This window comes from Oenanthe melanoleuca, chromosome 8 (assembly GCF_029582105.1).
Source record: "Oenanthe melanoleuca isolate GR-GAL-2019-014 chromosome 8, OMel1.0, whole genome shotgun sequence".
NCBI classification, from domain to species: Eukaryota; Metazoa; Chordata; class Aves; order Passeriformes; family Muscicapidae; genus Oenanthe; species Oenanthe melanoleuca.
The window spans coordinates 13,387,424-13,401,708 of NC_079342.1; the positions used below are offsets into that span (position 1 = coordinate 13,387,424).

The following is a 14,285-nucleotide window of genomic DNA, read 5'->3' on the forward strand; positions in this document are numbered from 1 at the left end:
GCCGGCGGCACTCTGGGGCGCGGGGCATGATGGGGTCTGTAGGCGGCAGGCGGTGGCAGTACCTTCTGCAGCCAGGCCACCCGCGCACCCCTGCCCATCGGCTCGGTGTGTGCCGGGCAGTGCCGAGACCGTCTCCCGCTGGCATTGAGGCGATTCGATGCGCTTTGCTAATATGAAGATTTGTAATCTCTATCTTTTGTATTTTGGATGCATAAAATTAAATTAATTTGCCTTGCTGCAATGTAAAACACAGGAGCCTTTCTCTCTGTGTAGTGCACCCAGGCTTGGTCCTTGGTGCCACTCCGAGGTCCATCCACCCCTTCTTATGGTAAGCAGGAGGGTTCCTTCTGTCTTCTGTGTCAATCTGTACAGCCAGGAAGTTCCCTTTCTCAAAATGCCTGCTACTCTCTTTGTTTTGGTCTTGGCCTTATTTTACCTTCTCCTTACACGCCAGTGTTCAGAGTGGTACTTGCAGCACGAATTTGGCAGCTGAAGACTGTGCAGTTATAAGCCTGGTTGATGCTCTTCTCAGGCAGCAGTGCCAAAGGGATCATTTCTGCAGTGCAGTGGGACTGGCGCAGACCCAACGCCGGAGACCGTCCTCTTTGAAGTTCAGATAATAACTTTAATAGCTTAATTGTGTATAAGTGGAAAGACCAGCATGTCCGCTATACCGCTAGCTGCCCTTCATAACCACAGTCCTGTGACCTGAAAGGGATTTTGGGGGCTTTTTGTTGTTCGTTTGGGTTTTGGGTTGTTTTGTTTTGGGTTGGAATTTTGTTTGTTTGTTTTTGTTTGGGGTTTTCTTTGGGGGCGGGGGGGGGGGGGGGTGTTGTTTTTTTTTGACGGGTGCGAAACAGCTATTTATAACATAAATATTACTTCCTCTGGTGGAGAAGCCTAGGTCAATAAATCTGGAGCCGGCATTACCATCCTCTAGGAAGTGTATTAGAGTGTGGAGAGCCGCCCGTCACGTGCGGCAGGCGGGAGATGAGCAGCGCAAGGTGTCAGAGGCCGCGTGTGCCGGTGTGCACAGCCCGGCACGGCCCCGCACAGCCGAGCCGAGCCTAGCCCGGCACGGCACAGCCGAGCCGAGCCTAGCCCGGCCCAGCACAGCCGAGCCCGAGGACCGGGGCGGGCTGGCGGAGGCCGCGGCTCTCCCGCCCGGCCAAGCGGAGCCGGGAGGGCGCGGGGCGGCTGCAGGCTCCGCGCCGAGGGCACCGCGCCGAGGGCTCCGCGCTGAGGGCAGCGTTCTGCGGGCTCCGCGCCGAGGGCTCCGCGCTGAGGGCAGCGTTCTGCGGGCTCCGCGCCGAGGGCTCCGCGCTGAGGGCAGCGTTCTGCGGGCTCCGCGCCGAGGGCACCGCGCTGAGGGCAGCGTTCTGCGGGCTCCGCGCCGAGGGCTCCGCGCTGAGGGCACCGTTCTGCGGGCTCCGCGCCGAGGGCTCCCCGTTGCGGGCTCCGCGCTGAGGGCACCGCGCCGCGGGCTCCGGGCTGAGGGCTCCGCGCTGAGGGCACCGCGCTCCCACGGCCCCCCCGCGGCGGCAGCAGCAGCCCCCGGGGGCCGGGCGGCGGCAGGAGCAGTCACGGGTGGCAGGTACGCCGGAGCCCGTAGCAGCGGGAGAGAGGGACCGGGGTGCACCTCGGCCCGCAGCCTGCGCCTTTCAGGTGCCGCGGGAAAGGGGCGCCGAGCCCGGCCTGGCCGGGGCTGGCGATGCGGGTGCGGGCGGCTCCCGGGTCGGGCCCCTGTGCCACCCGCGGGTGCCGAGGGGAGGGCGGCTGAGGGAAGGGCCCGGCCCGGCCCGGCCCGCAGTGACCGCCCCGGCTCTGGGGGAGCACGGGGCTGCGCCTCGAGCCCACCGTGAGGGACAGAACTGGGTTTGGGTTTTTGTTTGTTTTGTTTTTGTTTTTTTAATCCAACACAGATATTGACAGGGCTATTGCAGTGGCAGAGTAGGGCTTAATTTTAGAAATGCTGTATCAGCTGTGAGAAAGATGAGTGGAAACCACAGTGCTCTATCCTGCAGGACAATGGAAGTCAGATAAAACAGGAGCTGAACATTTTCGGCCTCTGTATGGGCCTATTCTTAGTGTTACACTGCTGACTCAAAAGATTTCTTGCTTTCCCTGACAATTGGGGAAATTGAAGGTCTCGAATCATATCTGAAACAGAATGTTGTTCTGCTATGTGCAGGGGCTGCTGGAGGAGACTGGATGTGACTGGACATTAGTAAAAAATCTATCTTGATGATTGGTTGAGTTATACACAAAACTATTCTTACGGGAATCAAAATAAACTGTCTAATAAGACACACCTTCATTCACAGCCCAGGCTGTTTTCTCTCTTCTTAATATCATCACTCTTTTATCTGAAATAAATATTCCTGGCTAGTCCTTATATATTTTATAAAGTGCTTATAAAATGTTTAGGAATCAGTGAATTTAGTAACAGATCAAAATGTAAATATGCTGAATACTATGCAGAGTAATGTCTCAAACTGTGTTTGTAAGGTTCTCATCTAATCTTTTCCCCTCATACTGAATGCAAATGTGAGCCTCTCTGGATAACCATGATTCAATTACCTCTTGGTCTTTTTGTTTGGTTTATCATTGTTGGTGGTTTGCATTGGGTCTTTTATGTCAAAAGAAAAAGACATAATCCTGCCAAATGACAAGTTAATGCTCTCAGGTAATTTATCTGAATTGCAATTTGTCATGTTCCGTCTCCATTTCCAAGAGTGAGCCATGCTAGTAGTAATGTATAAGAAAAGTGCTGCATCTCTTGAAAATTCCATTTCTTTCAGAGACTGGGCATAGGCTTGTAGGTGTGGGGGAAAAATACTAGCTACAGCAGTAGATAATTTTTCCAGAAGAGTGAATGCTTGTGAGAGGCTTTTGGTGCTCTTCTTGAGTCAGGATGTCTGGCACATATGCGGTTCTTGTCAAATGAGAGAGGAAGACTTTTACAGGAAGTGACCCTGTAATTCCAAATGGACAGAAATTCCACTATTAAATTAGTGTCCTGGCAACCTAGCTGCAAATGTAAGGACTTGCCCAAATTTTTCTTGGAGTTCTGCAGAATGTGTGCAATAATATGAGCAAGGTCTGAAATTCAGGGTAATATGCAAGTGCCTTTCACAGAAGATAAATGCCTTTGGAGTTCAGGTTGTTAGTGCAGACTGATCTGCTGTATTGATGCTTACATGCTTTTTAACTGACAAGGACTGTTTTTGGTTTTTTTTGGTTTTTTTTTTCAGAAATGGAAAATCCTGAAGTGACTGTGAGCGGCTGCAGTGTGCATGATGATGAAAACCTCTGCAGCTACAAACGACACTCATCAGTATCACAGGAGGGGCTTTTGGAAGACCAGCTTAGAAGGAAGTTGAAATTTTTCTTCATGAACCCATGTGAGAAATTTTGGGCCCGAGGCAGAAAACCTTGGAAACTTGGGATTCAGTTACTCAAAATAGTAATGGTTACAGTTCAGGTGAGTACCTATGGAAGCAGGGACTCAGCCTGTGGGATGTCAAATGAATGCAGGAAACATGCTATTCATGGTATGGTGCAGAGGAAGGAAAAGGATAGGTTGCAAAATTATTTTATTTGCATATATGTAGCTTAGATCTCACGTGGCATAATTTTCTCATAAAACTATGGACTGAAAAAAATAGCTTTCCAGTAGTACAGATGAGAGGAACCTTGTTTAAGGGCTCAAATTGACTTTTTATTTTACTTTTTTTATCTTTGCCATTTTTACCCCCAAAAGAATGGCATCCCTAGACATCTGTTACCTCAATACTTGCTTCACTGTTGTGTTTAAGGAAGGAAAAGTTGTTTCTGTTTTGATATCACAGTGATGAGAAGTGAAATTAGTGACTTTTTCATTATGTTCGCTTATATCTTGCATTGCAAGAAACCTCAGAAAGTCTTCCTCATTCTTCCTCTCACTCAGCCTTGCACCACAGATTTCATATAACACATTTATCTGCTGCTCAAAACACAGTTGTTTGTCTCAAAGTTGTGTGGTTAAGGCAGAAGAAAGTTTTCATTAAACCTTTCTAAGGCCTCAAATGATCCTTCATAGTTGCCCACATGTGATTTCCCTTTATGGTCATGCCAGTGCTATGACAGCACATCTGTAGAAAAGAATGTTTTCTTTCCATTTGTATGAATGATGGCACAAAGTGCAGAAAGAAGAGTTCTCCTGCTGTGCATCTGGCAGCATGTTTGTATCCTTTAGTTTTTAAGTGTGTCATCATCTGATTGCCATATCTACCATTTTGCAACTAAAATTAAAATTTGATGATGGAAGAATCCAAATAGGAAAGAAGCTAATGCTGATTTTGTATTTTCAGAGAAAATCTGTAGATAATTCAGTCTGAGCAGTGTTGGTTTGCTGGTGTATTCCTGTGTGCTGAGCACGCTGAGCTTGCCTACAGAGCATTTCAGTATCTCTGTAACTGAGTTACCCTTATCAAAACCTGCATATCCAGTTTGCACCATGGCCATAAAACTAATCTGTAGACTACTGATTCAGACTTATCTCTGATGAGTGTCTTCACAATACACCTGACACCAGATTTGAAACAATAGTCAAGAGAATTGTGAGCTCCGAGAAGTACATCATGTACTTCTAAGAAACCTTTTCCAGTCTGGATAGCAACTAACAGTTTTGTGCTCGCTTTTCATGAACGGTTGCAATATACTTTTTTTTTACCAGCTTCAGGTGTTATCTTGTTACAAGCACAGCTTTGGTGAGTTATTCTCAAAGCACTTTTCACTGAAACTTGATTGAGAGATGTTTGTTTTCCTGAGCTATCCTCAATTTCCCTTTTGTCCCCTGGAGTAAGGACTTCAAAGTGGGGTCTTGTTATGTCCCATCCTGGTTTTTTGGCTGAGGAACAATGATATTCCCCCAGAGCTAGTCAATTGACACCAGGCTGAAGTAACAAAGCGTGTGTAACAATATATAGGGAGCTCGAACTCAAGATGGTGTCATTTTCTTTGTAAAAATGCCAGTCCTTAGCCAAGATGCTGTAAACATGTTAAAGGCCCATTTGTGAAACCCACTGTTTCCTTAAAGTCAAACTTTCATTTGACCAGCTGTGAAATGGAGCAGCCTGCATGTTAATTGCCATGTGTCTACCAGTGAGACAAAAGATTCGTAAAACAGAGTTCACACATGTTAATCCAGAAGCCAAGGTTGTCTTTGAACAGGAAATATAAATGTCTTTTTCAGCTGGTGGTTTTCGGATTGAGCAATCAAATGGTGGTTGCCTTCAAAGAAGAGAACACTGTTGCATTCAAACATCTTTTCTTGAAAGGGTATATGGACAGAATGGATGATACCTATGCTGTGTACACACAAACAGATGTCTATGATCAGATATTCTTTGCAATAAACCAGGTAGGGATTGTTGCTGCAATATCTACAATATATATGATATTTTCCTGGGTATGTTTTTCTGAATTGAACTTCTGTGTCAATTGCTTAAGACTAAAGCATCAACTCGTTAAGTTTTTCTGTCATTGCTGGAGCATTGTAGTGTGGTAACATCCTTAAAGTTAATCAGTGTACTAGTTCTACACTAAAAGCACTCCTTGAATCTGAGCCAGAATTCTTTGCAAGTAAGGCTTTCTAGTAAGAATTGTAAAGAGAAAAAACTTAATAAGCAAAAAGGTATTTAGATCCAAATCCTGTACTTAGTGCCTTTGTAAAATACCTTAAAATATTTGAGGACTTAGCTGTGGTGTGGTTTAGATTTCAGTTCTTTAGGTGACCTTTACATAAAAGAGATGGGTTATAACTGATCCCAATACTTCTGTGTTTACTTTGTTTTGTTTTTTTTTTTTTCTTCAGAGACTAACAGTTTTATTGCCATTTAAGTTGGTTTGTTTGTTCTGAACTTTAGTACCTTCAGCTACCCAACATCTCTGTTGGAAATCATGCTTATGAGAAGAAGGGAGCAGAAGAGACACCTCTGGCTGTTTGTCAGCAGTTCTACAAGCGAGGAATTATCTGTCCTGGAAATGACACATTTGATATAGACCCAGAGATTGTGACTGGTGATAAACCTAATTCATTTTATCAGTTCTTTGGGAGGATGTGACCTACATTTTTTATAAATTCCTTATAAAACTTCACAGTACGGTATAGTCTTATCACATGATCTGTATTGAACTTATTACCATCCAAAACTGGTAAGAAAAGTTCTGTGTAACTAACCTCTAGCCTTCACCTCCAGTGTCCAATGCCAAAAAGAAGTGAGGAGCCTTTAGCACTGATGGCCATCTAATACAAGTATTTGGGGATAATGTTCAGGAGTGTTCCCTGTGAATTCATGATGAATAACTTGGCTGGTGTTCAAGGAAGCCAGTGTATTTGTCAGTTGGCTTCTCAGATGACTCCTCACTCAAGTATGCTATCTTGTCTGGTGTAGCCAACAGCTCATAACAGCCTTGGGAGTGGGACAGGCAGATTACAGTTAAAGAACCTGATAATCCATGAGATATTGTTGTGAGTCCTTATCCGTTCCAGACTGCTTGTACATTGAGCCAACGACTTCATTAGACAGCACAACAATTGGAAAGCACAATTTGAATTTCACTCTGGATTTCCCCAGGTGAGGAGGAATGAACACCTCCTGTGTTGGGGTTTTGGTGCATTTTCCCTGTGCAAGGCTAACCTGGAGCTCTGTTGCAGACTGGTGGCAGTGCAGCTCATGTTCAATCTGAAGGCAATCAACCTCCAGACCGTTCGTCACCACGAGCTCCCCGACTGCTACGATTTCACTCTGCGGGTATGTGGAAGCCTGCCACGTATCTTTCTGTTCAAAACCAGAAAATGTCTTGCTGGTTTGCTGCACACAGCACAGGTATTTTCTGAAGAGTGTTGAGTACCACTGGTCAGTGGTGCCTTGGTTACTCTGTTACGGCTTGGTGCTGTAAATTACTGCTGTAAATAACCAGCAGTTGTCACTGTGGGAGGTTAAGCTTTGTGTGCTCCTGATGTGGTCCTGAAGTACTTGCTTGGCTTACAGCCACTTGTGCTCTAGTCCATCTGAAGTATAATGGAAGCGTAAATCTCTTCTCTTTAGAGAGATGCTTCTGGGAAGGGCTGTTTTCAGATCATAGAGGAATGAGAATGTAGTTTAAAAGAATTTCACCTAATAACTAGTTCATCAAACAATTTGTGGCAAATACATGGTTGAGCATATTTGTCTTTTGACAGCATTTATTTGAAGATACTGGAATTTAGTTTAAGCTTAGAAAAGCTTTGTAACTTCTCCTCTAGGAGAATTATTCTGTATCATTATGCAGGCTTAGCAATACAGTGGGCTACATATGTAATTGTTTAACTTTATAAAGGCATGAGCTTTTTTCATTTGTTTTTGTTTTTAATACAGATTGTGTTTGATAATAAAGCACATAGTGGAAGAATTAAAATAAGTCTAGACAACGACATAGCAATCAGGGAATGTAAAGACTGGCACGTTTCTGGATCAAGTAAGTGGCATAAACATGTTGAAATTTTCATGCTGAAATTTTGTCCACTAGCACAATATTTGTTAACCTTTCTCTTTATGAAAGGCACCATTGACGTAAAATCTCTAATATGTGCACTCTAGGTCTGATTTTCTAAGAAATTGTTGTTCTTCAACCTCTGATCTGAAAACCTGGGAATCCAGCCACACCATTATTTTCTGTAGCAGTTCTCAAGGCTTTCACCATTGATAATATCAAACCAAAAATTTTCCATACATCACTGTGCATCCTTCTATCTTTTGCTACTAAACTTAGGCTGCTCATTTCTTAAGGCAAAGTTGTGAACTGTTCTAGCACCAGGCAACAGGACGCATGATACTGGTGGAAGGTTGAAGCTGATTTACTCTTATTTCAGGACTTTGCACCAGGAAGGATAAAGAAGCATTGTTAGCTAGCTCCATTGTTGCTGGAGTGGAATGGCTAGAAATACTTCTTATTGTTGCTTAAATGCCATTTACTGTGTATTTGGCTATAACTGAGGTGCACAGGATGGTTAAATTTCTTACACAGTGACTCACAAGAATGAGCCACCTTTATTGGCAGATGTTTGGCCTGCTCAAAACATGATCTTTTTTCATTAGCAAAAAAAATTTCTGATAGTCAGAAGCTTTCCAGGATTTTTAGATTCCACTTTGCAACAGGATAAAGCAGGTTCTACTTTGCCACTTTCCCTGCTGCTATGCCTTTGTTAGGGAATGAAGGCAGTGGAAAAGGATAACTGGTGTTTTTGTGAAGATGCAGACTGGAGTTTATTGGGGACCGAAGGAAGCGCACTTGGAGCTCAGCGCGGGTGCCCGGGCTGGAGGCTGCCGTGCCAGCAGTGCCCAGCTGGCGGCGCTGCCGGCCCGGTCCCGAACCTTCCAAACCATCCCCTGGAGTCCCTTAGCTTCCTTTAGCATTAAAATCGAATCCTTTTTCTGTCTCACCTCTTTTCAGCTGTATGGTAGGTATAAAAACAAACAAACAAACAAACAAACAAACAGATTTGGTGCAATGCTTAACATAAGATGATCAAGAATGTGAATTTTAGTAACATAAGAGGTGGAGAACTCGTCTAACTCAATGTTGATCTTGACTAGCTAAGCAATAGTACAAGTTATCTGCACTGCCCTAGGACAGAAAAACTAATTGTCAAGTACTGGTCTGAAAGAGAAGTACATATTATAAAGTTCCTAGGATTTTAAAAAAATTCTGAGCAGCTCTATGATTCCAAAGGCCATTCCAGTCCCTGTAAAATGATTAACTCTCACCTGTAATCCTGCAGGGCTGTAAGAAGCACTCATACTCTGGTATATTTTTGATACGGTATCAACCCTCCTAAATTTACTGAAGTGGTATCTGTAGTGCAGATGCACTTGTGTCTCTCATAAAATAAATATGTCAGATAAACTTTTGTGGGGAAAAATGCTAAGATTTTTCTTAATTCGGTTGTATAAAAATAGTTAACATCCAAACTGGATTTTTACTTCAGTGACAGTCAACAAGAGTAAGCACATTATAGACATGTACATTTTTGTTCTTGCAGTACAGAAGAACACTCATTACATGATGATCTTCGATGCATTTGTCATGTTGACTTGTCTGGCTTCATTGATCCTTTGCACACGTTCAGTGATTAAAGGAATTTGGCTCCAAAGGGTGGGTATAGCTCCTTCTTCGGAAAACCATGTCTTGTGTAAGCCTTGTTAACTTTTCTTTTCTCCTTTCCCTTAGGAATTTGTTAGCTTTTTCCTATATTATTATAAGAAAGAAGTGTCTTTCAGTGATCAAATGGAATTTGTTAATGGATGGTACATCCTGATTATCATTAGCGATGTCCTAACTATTGTTGGATCAACTCTAAAGATGGAGATACAAGCAAAGGTAGGCTTTTCATACTGTCAGATGAAAGTGAAACTGTTTCTGTCTAACCTAGGTTTAAATCTCTCAGAGGACTTCAGGCTGGCTGTACCTGCATCTGAGTGGCATGACATTTTAAAACTCTGCCTTCTCCTCCCGAATTGCAACTCATGCCTGTTGTTTCTAGTAGCAAGATTTAAAAACTCCAAATATCACTCTGTATTATAGTGCTGAATTAACTTTGCTCCCTGTGACAATGAGGAATAAAATGTAGTTCATCTCTGAAAGTTTGACTGTTGACTTCCTTCCTTCTTCACTTATATTTGCTTATTTGATGATTTTTTTCCAAATTTATCATTTAACATTTTGAACTCTACAAGTGTTTAACAGAGTGTTTATCTCCTTAAATATCACTGTGCTGCTTTCCCAGCTTCTGTTTTCCAGCACATACGTAACAGTCAGCCACAGCAGGTTCTGGCCTTTCACTTTCTAAAGTAAACTTGTTATAGACAAAACTCAAAACTTCTAAAACATTTTGTTTTACATAATTAGAGAAGAAAAATTATTATAAAATACTATCCTGAAGCACTCTGATATTCAGATAATATTGTTCTTCACAAAATCCCTTGCAGACTTTGAAGTGTGACATTGCAACATAGTGGACTTTGGACAGTAGTGATGAGAGGATGGGTCTGAAATCCATCTGCTGACAGCTTGACTATCACAAACACCCTGTACAAATTGTCCTGTCTCACATAGGGCCTATAAACTCACTGAGAATAGAAAGAGGCTGTGAGGAAGTTGCCTAAGATAAGAGATAGCTTTGGGAGAAGCAAAGAAGAGAATAAGATTGGAATAAGATCTTGCATTTGGAATTCCTGTATCTTGTACTATAAATACATCTGTTTATATATGTAAAAGTATTTTTCTAAAACTCTACAGGTACATTTTACTCCATTTTGCAAGCCTTGTGGACCATAATAACAAGATCTTGTTCCATGTTACTGTATGAAAGTGGTTGAATACAAAGTTCACATTAAAGTAGCCTAAATTTGTTTCTTGTCAAGCTCTAAATGAATTATGCTGATAGGAAAGATTAGCCAATATCCATTGCCAATATCTATTATTTATGTTTTATTCTTAGGAGAATAGAAACAGAAATGAATGAAAATTTCTTTTCAAATAAGCTGTCACAATCCATGTCAGAGTAGAGTGCAGTTCAGGAACAGAGTGCATGCTAATTTGGATGAAAACAGGCCAGCATCTATAGGTGGAAAAACCAGCAAAGTTCCAATAGATGTAAGTTCCAGACAGAATTCATTAGAAGCTAATTAGTGTTCTCCTTTATAGCTTTATATAGCTCATAGTTCCCAACTATATAACAACTCCTGCGTATTTATCTGAGCAAGGCTGACAAGCAATGCTAATTTTTCCAAAGAGCTTTTCCTTCATACTGTAAGAACTTTCTTTGTTCTATGTCATGTTTACACTGTCCATTATGCAGTGCAGAGGTTCCTAAGATGCTCTGAGGAATCTGTCAATGCAGATTCCAGAAGCAGTTTCTGCAGGTCTGGAAGCAGCATACAAATGTTTGCAATGCCACTGCAGATCTTGGTGAGCTGGGTACAGAGGAGGTGTCTCTGCTTCTTCAGTGCACCTGCACTCTTGGCCTTGCAAATAAAGCTCTAAGAATCTGTTTTACAAACAACCATGTGTAAAGGCATTGCAAAGAAATGAATTGCAATTGAAAGTGCCCCTGCTTTTTTGTGGGACCTATCTCTAATGTATATTGCCTCAAACTAATTTCTAATTGGGAGAGTTTGCCAAAGGAAAAATGTTCCTTAACAAATCTCTGTAGTAATGGGAGTTGCAATTTAGATCCTGTCAGGTGTTACAATGACTAATTTTCTCCTTTCATATATTTTTGCTTCTTCTCTTGCTTTTTTTCAGAGTCTGACAAGCTATGATATCTGCAGCATACTCTTAGGAATATCCACTATGCTTGTGTGGCTTGGAGTCATTCGCTACCTAGGTTTCTTTCAGAAGTATAATGTAAGAATCTCCTGGGATCTTCATATTGTTGGTATTTATTCTGTTTGTTGCTATAAGAGGACTGGAAGAGGTATCTGGTTGAATTCTAACTGTTTGCATTGCTTTGTGCAGCTTCTCATCCTAACACTGCGAGCAGCATTACCCAATGTAATGAGGTTCTGCTGTTGTGCTGCTATGATCTACCTGGGCTATTGTTTCTGTGGATGGATTGTACTGGGACCATACCATGTGAAGGTAATGTTATGACCACGAAAAAAGACAACTTGAATAACAGAATGAGAGATTACTACTGTTGTTTTCTAGTTCTCCATGTCAAGGCTTCCCTTAATGTAAAAATAGTGCATCTTCAACATGATGCTGCTCTGTTTGAGGAGTCTGACTTTCATGACTTAATCAGACTTTCCTCAAGTTATGAAAGATCCAAGTCAGAAGTGGAAGCTGCTGTGACTCCCAGTCACATGCTGATATTTTAAGAAATAATTTCCATTCTGCAGAACACTGCTATCAGACTAAAACTTTGGAGACATTATGCTTATCTCTCTTAAAAGAGAAATTTGCTTGAATTGAATGCACATGTGTGTGGGAGGCGACAAACTTTGCTTGTTCCTCAGATGTTTTACTGTTTGCACCTTGTCACCCCCTGGGTGTAGGAAGAGATCTGAGGCAGCCAGTCACCAGCAGTGTATCTTCTTCATGTTGTGTACAGTCTCTGTGTCCAAATAAAGTGGTGACACATCCTGGTCTTCTTCCCTCCTCTCTAGTTTCGCACTCTGAACATGGTTTCTGAATGCCTTTTTTCACTGATCAATGGAGATGACATGTTTGCCACCTTTGCAGAAATGCAGCAGAAAAGTTACTTGGTTTGGTTATTCAGTAGGATCTACCTCTACTCCTTCATCAGTCTATTCATCTATATGGTGCTGAGTCTCTTCATTGCACTCATTACAGATACATATGAAACAGTCAAGGTAAGCACAGACTGACTGTCCATTTGGAGTAACAGTGCAAGATTGGTGCTATCAAAACTCTCATCTCCCTCAATACTGTAACTTGCAGTGCGTGCCAATCTAAAAAATAAATATAACGACTACTTTTGAGGATGCCAAGTGAAGACTGGAAGGTTTTTAATCCCTCTCTACTCTGTTTTTTCTTAAAAAATCTGTCTGTTTTTCTGCTCCAATGGAAGCTAAATGTCTACTAAAAAGCAGTATTTTCACATTAGGTCCTGTGAATCTTCTAATTTCACACCTGAGCAGTGTCTCAAAAGTGTTCTGAGGAGAATTTGGGTTATGGTAGGATTTAGCCTTGTTAGAGGTTTAACTAAGTATCAATTTTTAGCACTACCAGCAAGATGGCTTTCCTGAGACAGAACTTCAGAGATTTATATCACAGTGCAAAGACTCACCAAGCTCTGGGAGGTACAGATTAGAGGAGGAAAGTTCTGCATCTCTCTTCTGTTGTTGTAATGGTATGTATCTATATTAAAACTATTAATTATTAAATTATTACTTAATATACCTGTTAAGTTATATGCAAAAGCAACATGCTAAAAAATGTCCCTGGTACAACATTTATGAAAAGTACTTAGTTTTTGGGGGAAGTTGTGTGGGAGGGGGAAATCCACACAAAAATCTCAAACTATTTCTAATGAACAGAGCACTTCAGCAAAATTGTTGTTTTGCAGCCAACAAATGTCTTGGAAGATGTGAGGGAACTTCCAAATTAAGAATTACTTAACATGTGAAAAATTATACAGAAAGTAAGGTAATATTTACAGTAACTTGGGAACCCCATATGTGTAATGTGTAAGCATTAACATTCCCTGTACTCACTGCAACAGGCAGGACTTAGAGAACTCTCTCAGTGGTCTCTTATCCACTTTTTAATCACACCTTGTGCAGGTAACAGGCCTGAAACTTGGGGAGAAAATCAGCTTGGCAAGGTTTTAAGACAGCATGCAGTTTAAGATACTATCACAGCTCTTGGAAAACATTGCCTAATTTCCATTATAAAGAGAAAATGCTACAGTTATTTGAAGTTGTGTTTCTTCAGGAATACTGATTACAGGATACATGGTTTATATTTAACCTGGCTGGCAGCAAGTCTGAGTCTTCCTTGCTGAAGAGCCTTTTGGTGGGGGAGCTGAAAAATATTTGCCACTTGATTAAAAAGATCAAAGGTGCAACTCCTTGGTATTGAGCTTTTTTGGTGGGCTGTATTGTTATATGCCTGATAGAACATATTTATGAGTTGGAGGAGATGGGGACATATTTTGACCCTGTTCAGACCGAGTGTCTTATGGAGATAAAAGAATGGGATGGAACAGAGCAGGGCATCTTGCTCCTCAGTAAAGGGCATGGACACATTAATATTTCCTTTTCTGCACACAACTCTCAGTTTAACCAGACAAAAAAGTCAGCATAAGATGGGACAGGGTGGGGACATAATAATTTGCCTACTGACTGTACAGTGGGGGTCAGGCATCTAGGAGAGCAGTCTCATGTTCAAAATGTTTTCTGGTGGTTCATAGCAATTTCTTGTCAGTGAACGTCAAATTATTAATAGTTTAGTTGCATTTTTAAGGCTTCTTGTAGAGTGAAACTATTACTTTGGTGCATGTGCCTGACAGCTTCCCCCTCCTCTCTTGTACAGGTTGTATGTATTGAACATATTTAATGGATTGCGGGAGAGTATCATGGAGGTTTTAAAGCAGCACACATTGCAAGAACTGGACAATGGAGCTGGTGGAAAACCTTATCTCTGAAGACTTTATTTGCTTTTCTCGAAAAACAGTGTAAGCCTGTGGAAGAAATTGATACTAAATTTACAGACTTTTTGATTAGACATTCACT

General features: G+C 41.9%; 1 protein-coding gene across 3 annotated transcripts; it reads left to right on the forward strand.

Moving 5' to 3' along the window:
- Positions 1–71: 71 nt before the first annotated feature.
- MCOLN3 (mucolipin TRP cation channel 3) lies at positions 72–14,215 on the forward strand. 3 transcript variants are annotated; one of them, XM_056497832.1, is made up of 14 exons: positions 72–328; positions 3,255–3,484; positions 5,237–5,404; positions 5,910–6,063; positions 6,536–6,620; positions 6,701–6,797; positions 7,404–7,503; positions 9,068–9,180; positions 9,256–9,405; positions 11,332–11,433; positions 11,545–11,667; positions 12,195–12,401; positions 12,772–12,901; positions 14,086–14,215. In XM_056497832.1, exons 2-14 carry the CDS (start codon positions 3,257–3,259, stop codon positions 14,097–14,099), a joined length of 1,671 nt encoding a protein of 556 aa, XP_056353807.1. In that variant the 5' UTR covers positions 72–328; positions 3,255–3,256; the 3' UTR covers positions 14,100–14,215. The 3 variants fall into 3 exon arrangements, with proteins under 3 accessions (XP_056353807.1, XP_056353806.1, XP_056353808.1); XM_056497831.1 differs by lacking the exon at positions 72–328 and adding an exon at positions 1,474–1,594; XM_056497833.1 differs by lacking the exons at positions 72–328; positions 12,772–12,901; positions 14,086–14,215 and adding an exon at positions 1,474–1,594 and having other exon boundaries at positions 11,332–11,464; positions 12,195–12,317.
- The last annotated feature ends 70 nt before the right edge of the window (positions 14,216–14,285 follow it).

Bases quoted from the DNA above. Each gene is read 5' to 3' on its own strand.
- MCOLN3 (XM_056497832.1), top strand. From the start codon at position 3,257: ATGGAAAATCCTGAAGTGACTGTGAGCGGCTGCAGTGTGCATGATGAT. The intron at 7,504-9,067 runs GTAAGTGGCATA...TTGTTCTTGCAG, and splicing joins CTGGCACGTTTCTGGATCAA to TACAGAAGAACACTCATTAC. The intron at 9,406-11,331 runs GTAGGCTTTTCA...GCTTTTTTTCAG, and splicing joins AGATGGAGATACAAGCAAAG to AGTCTGACAAGCTATGATAT.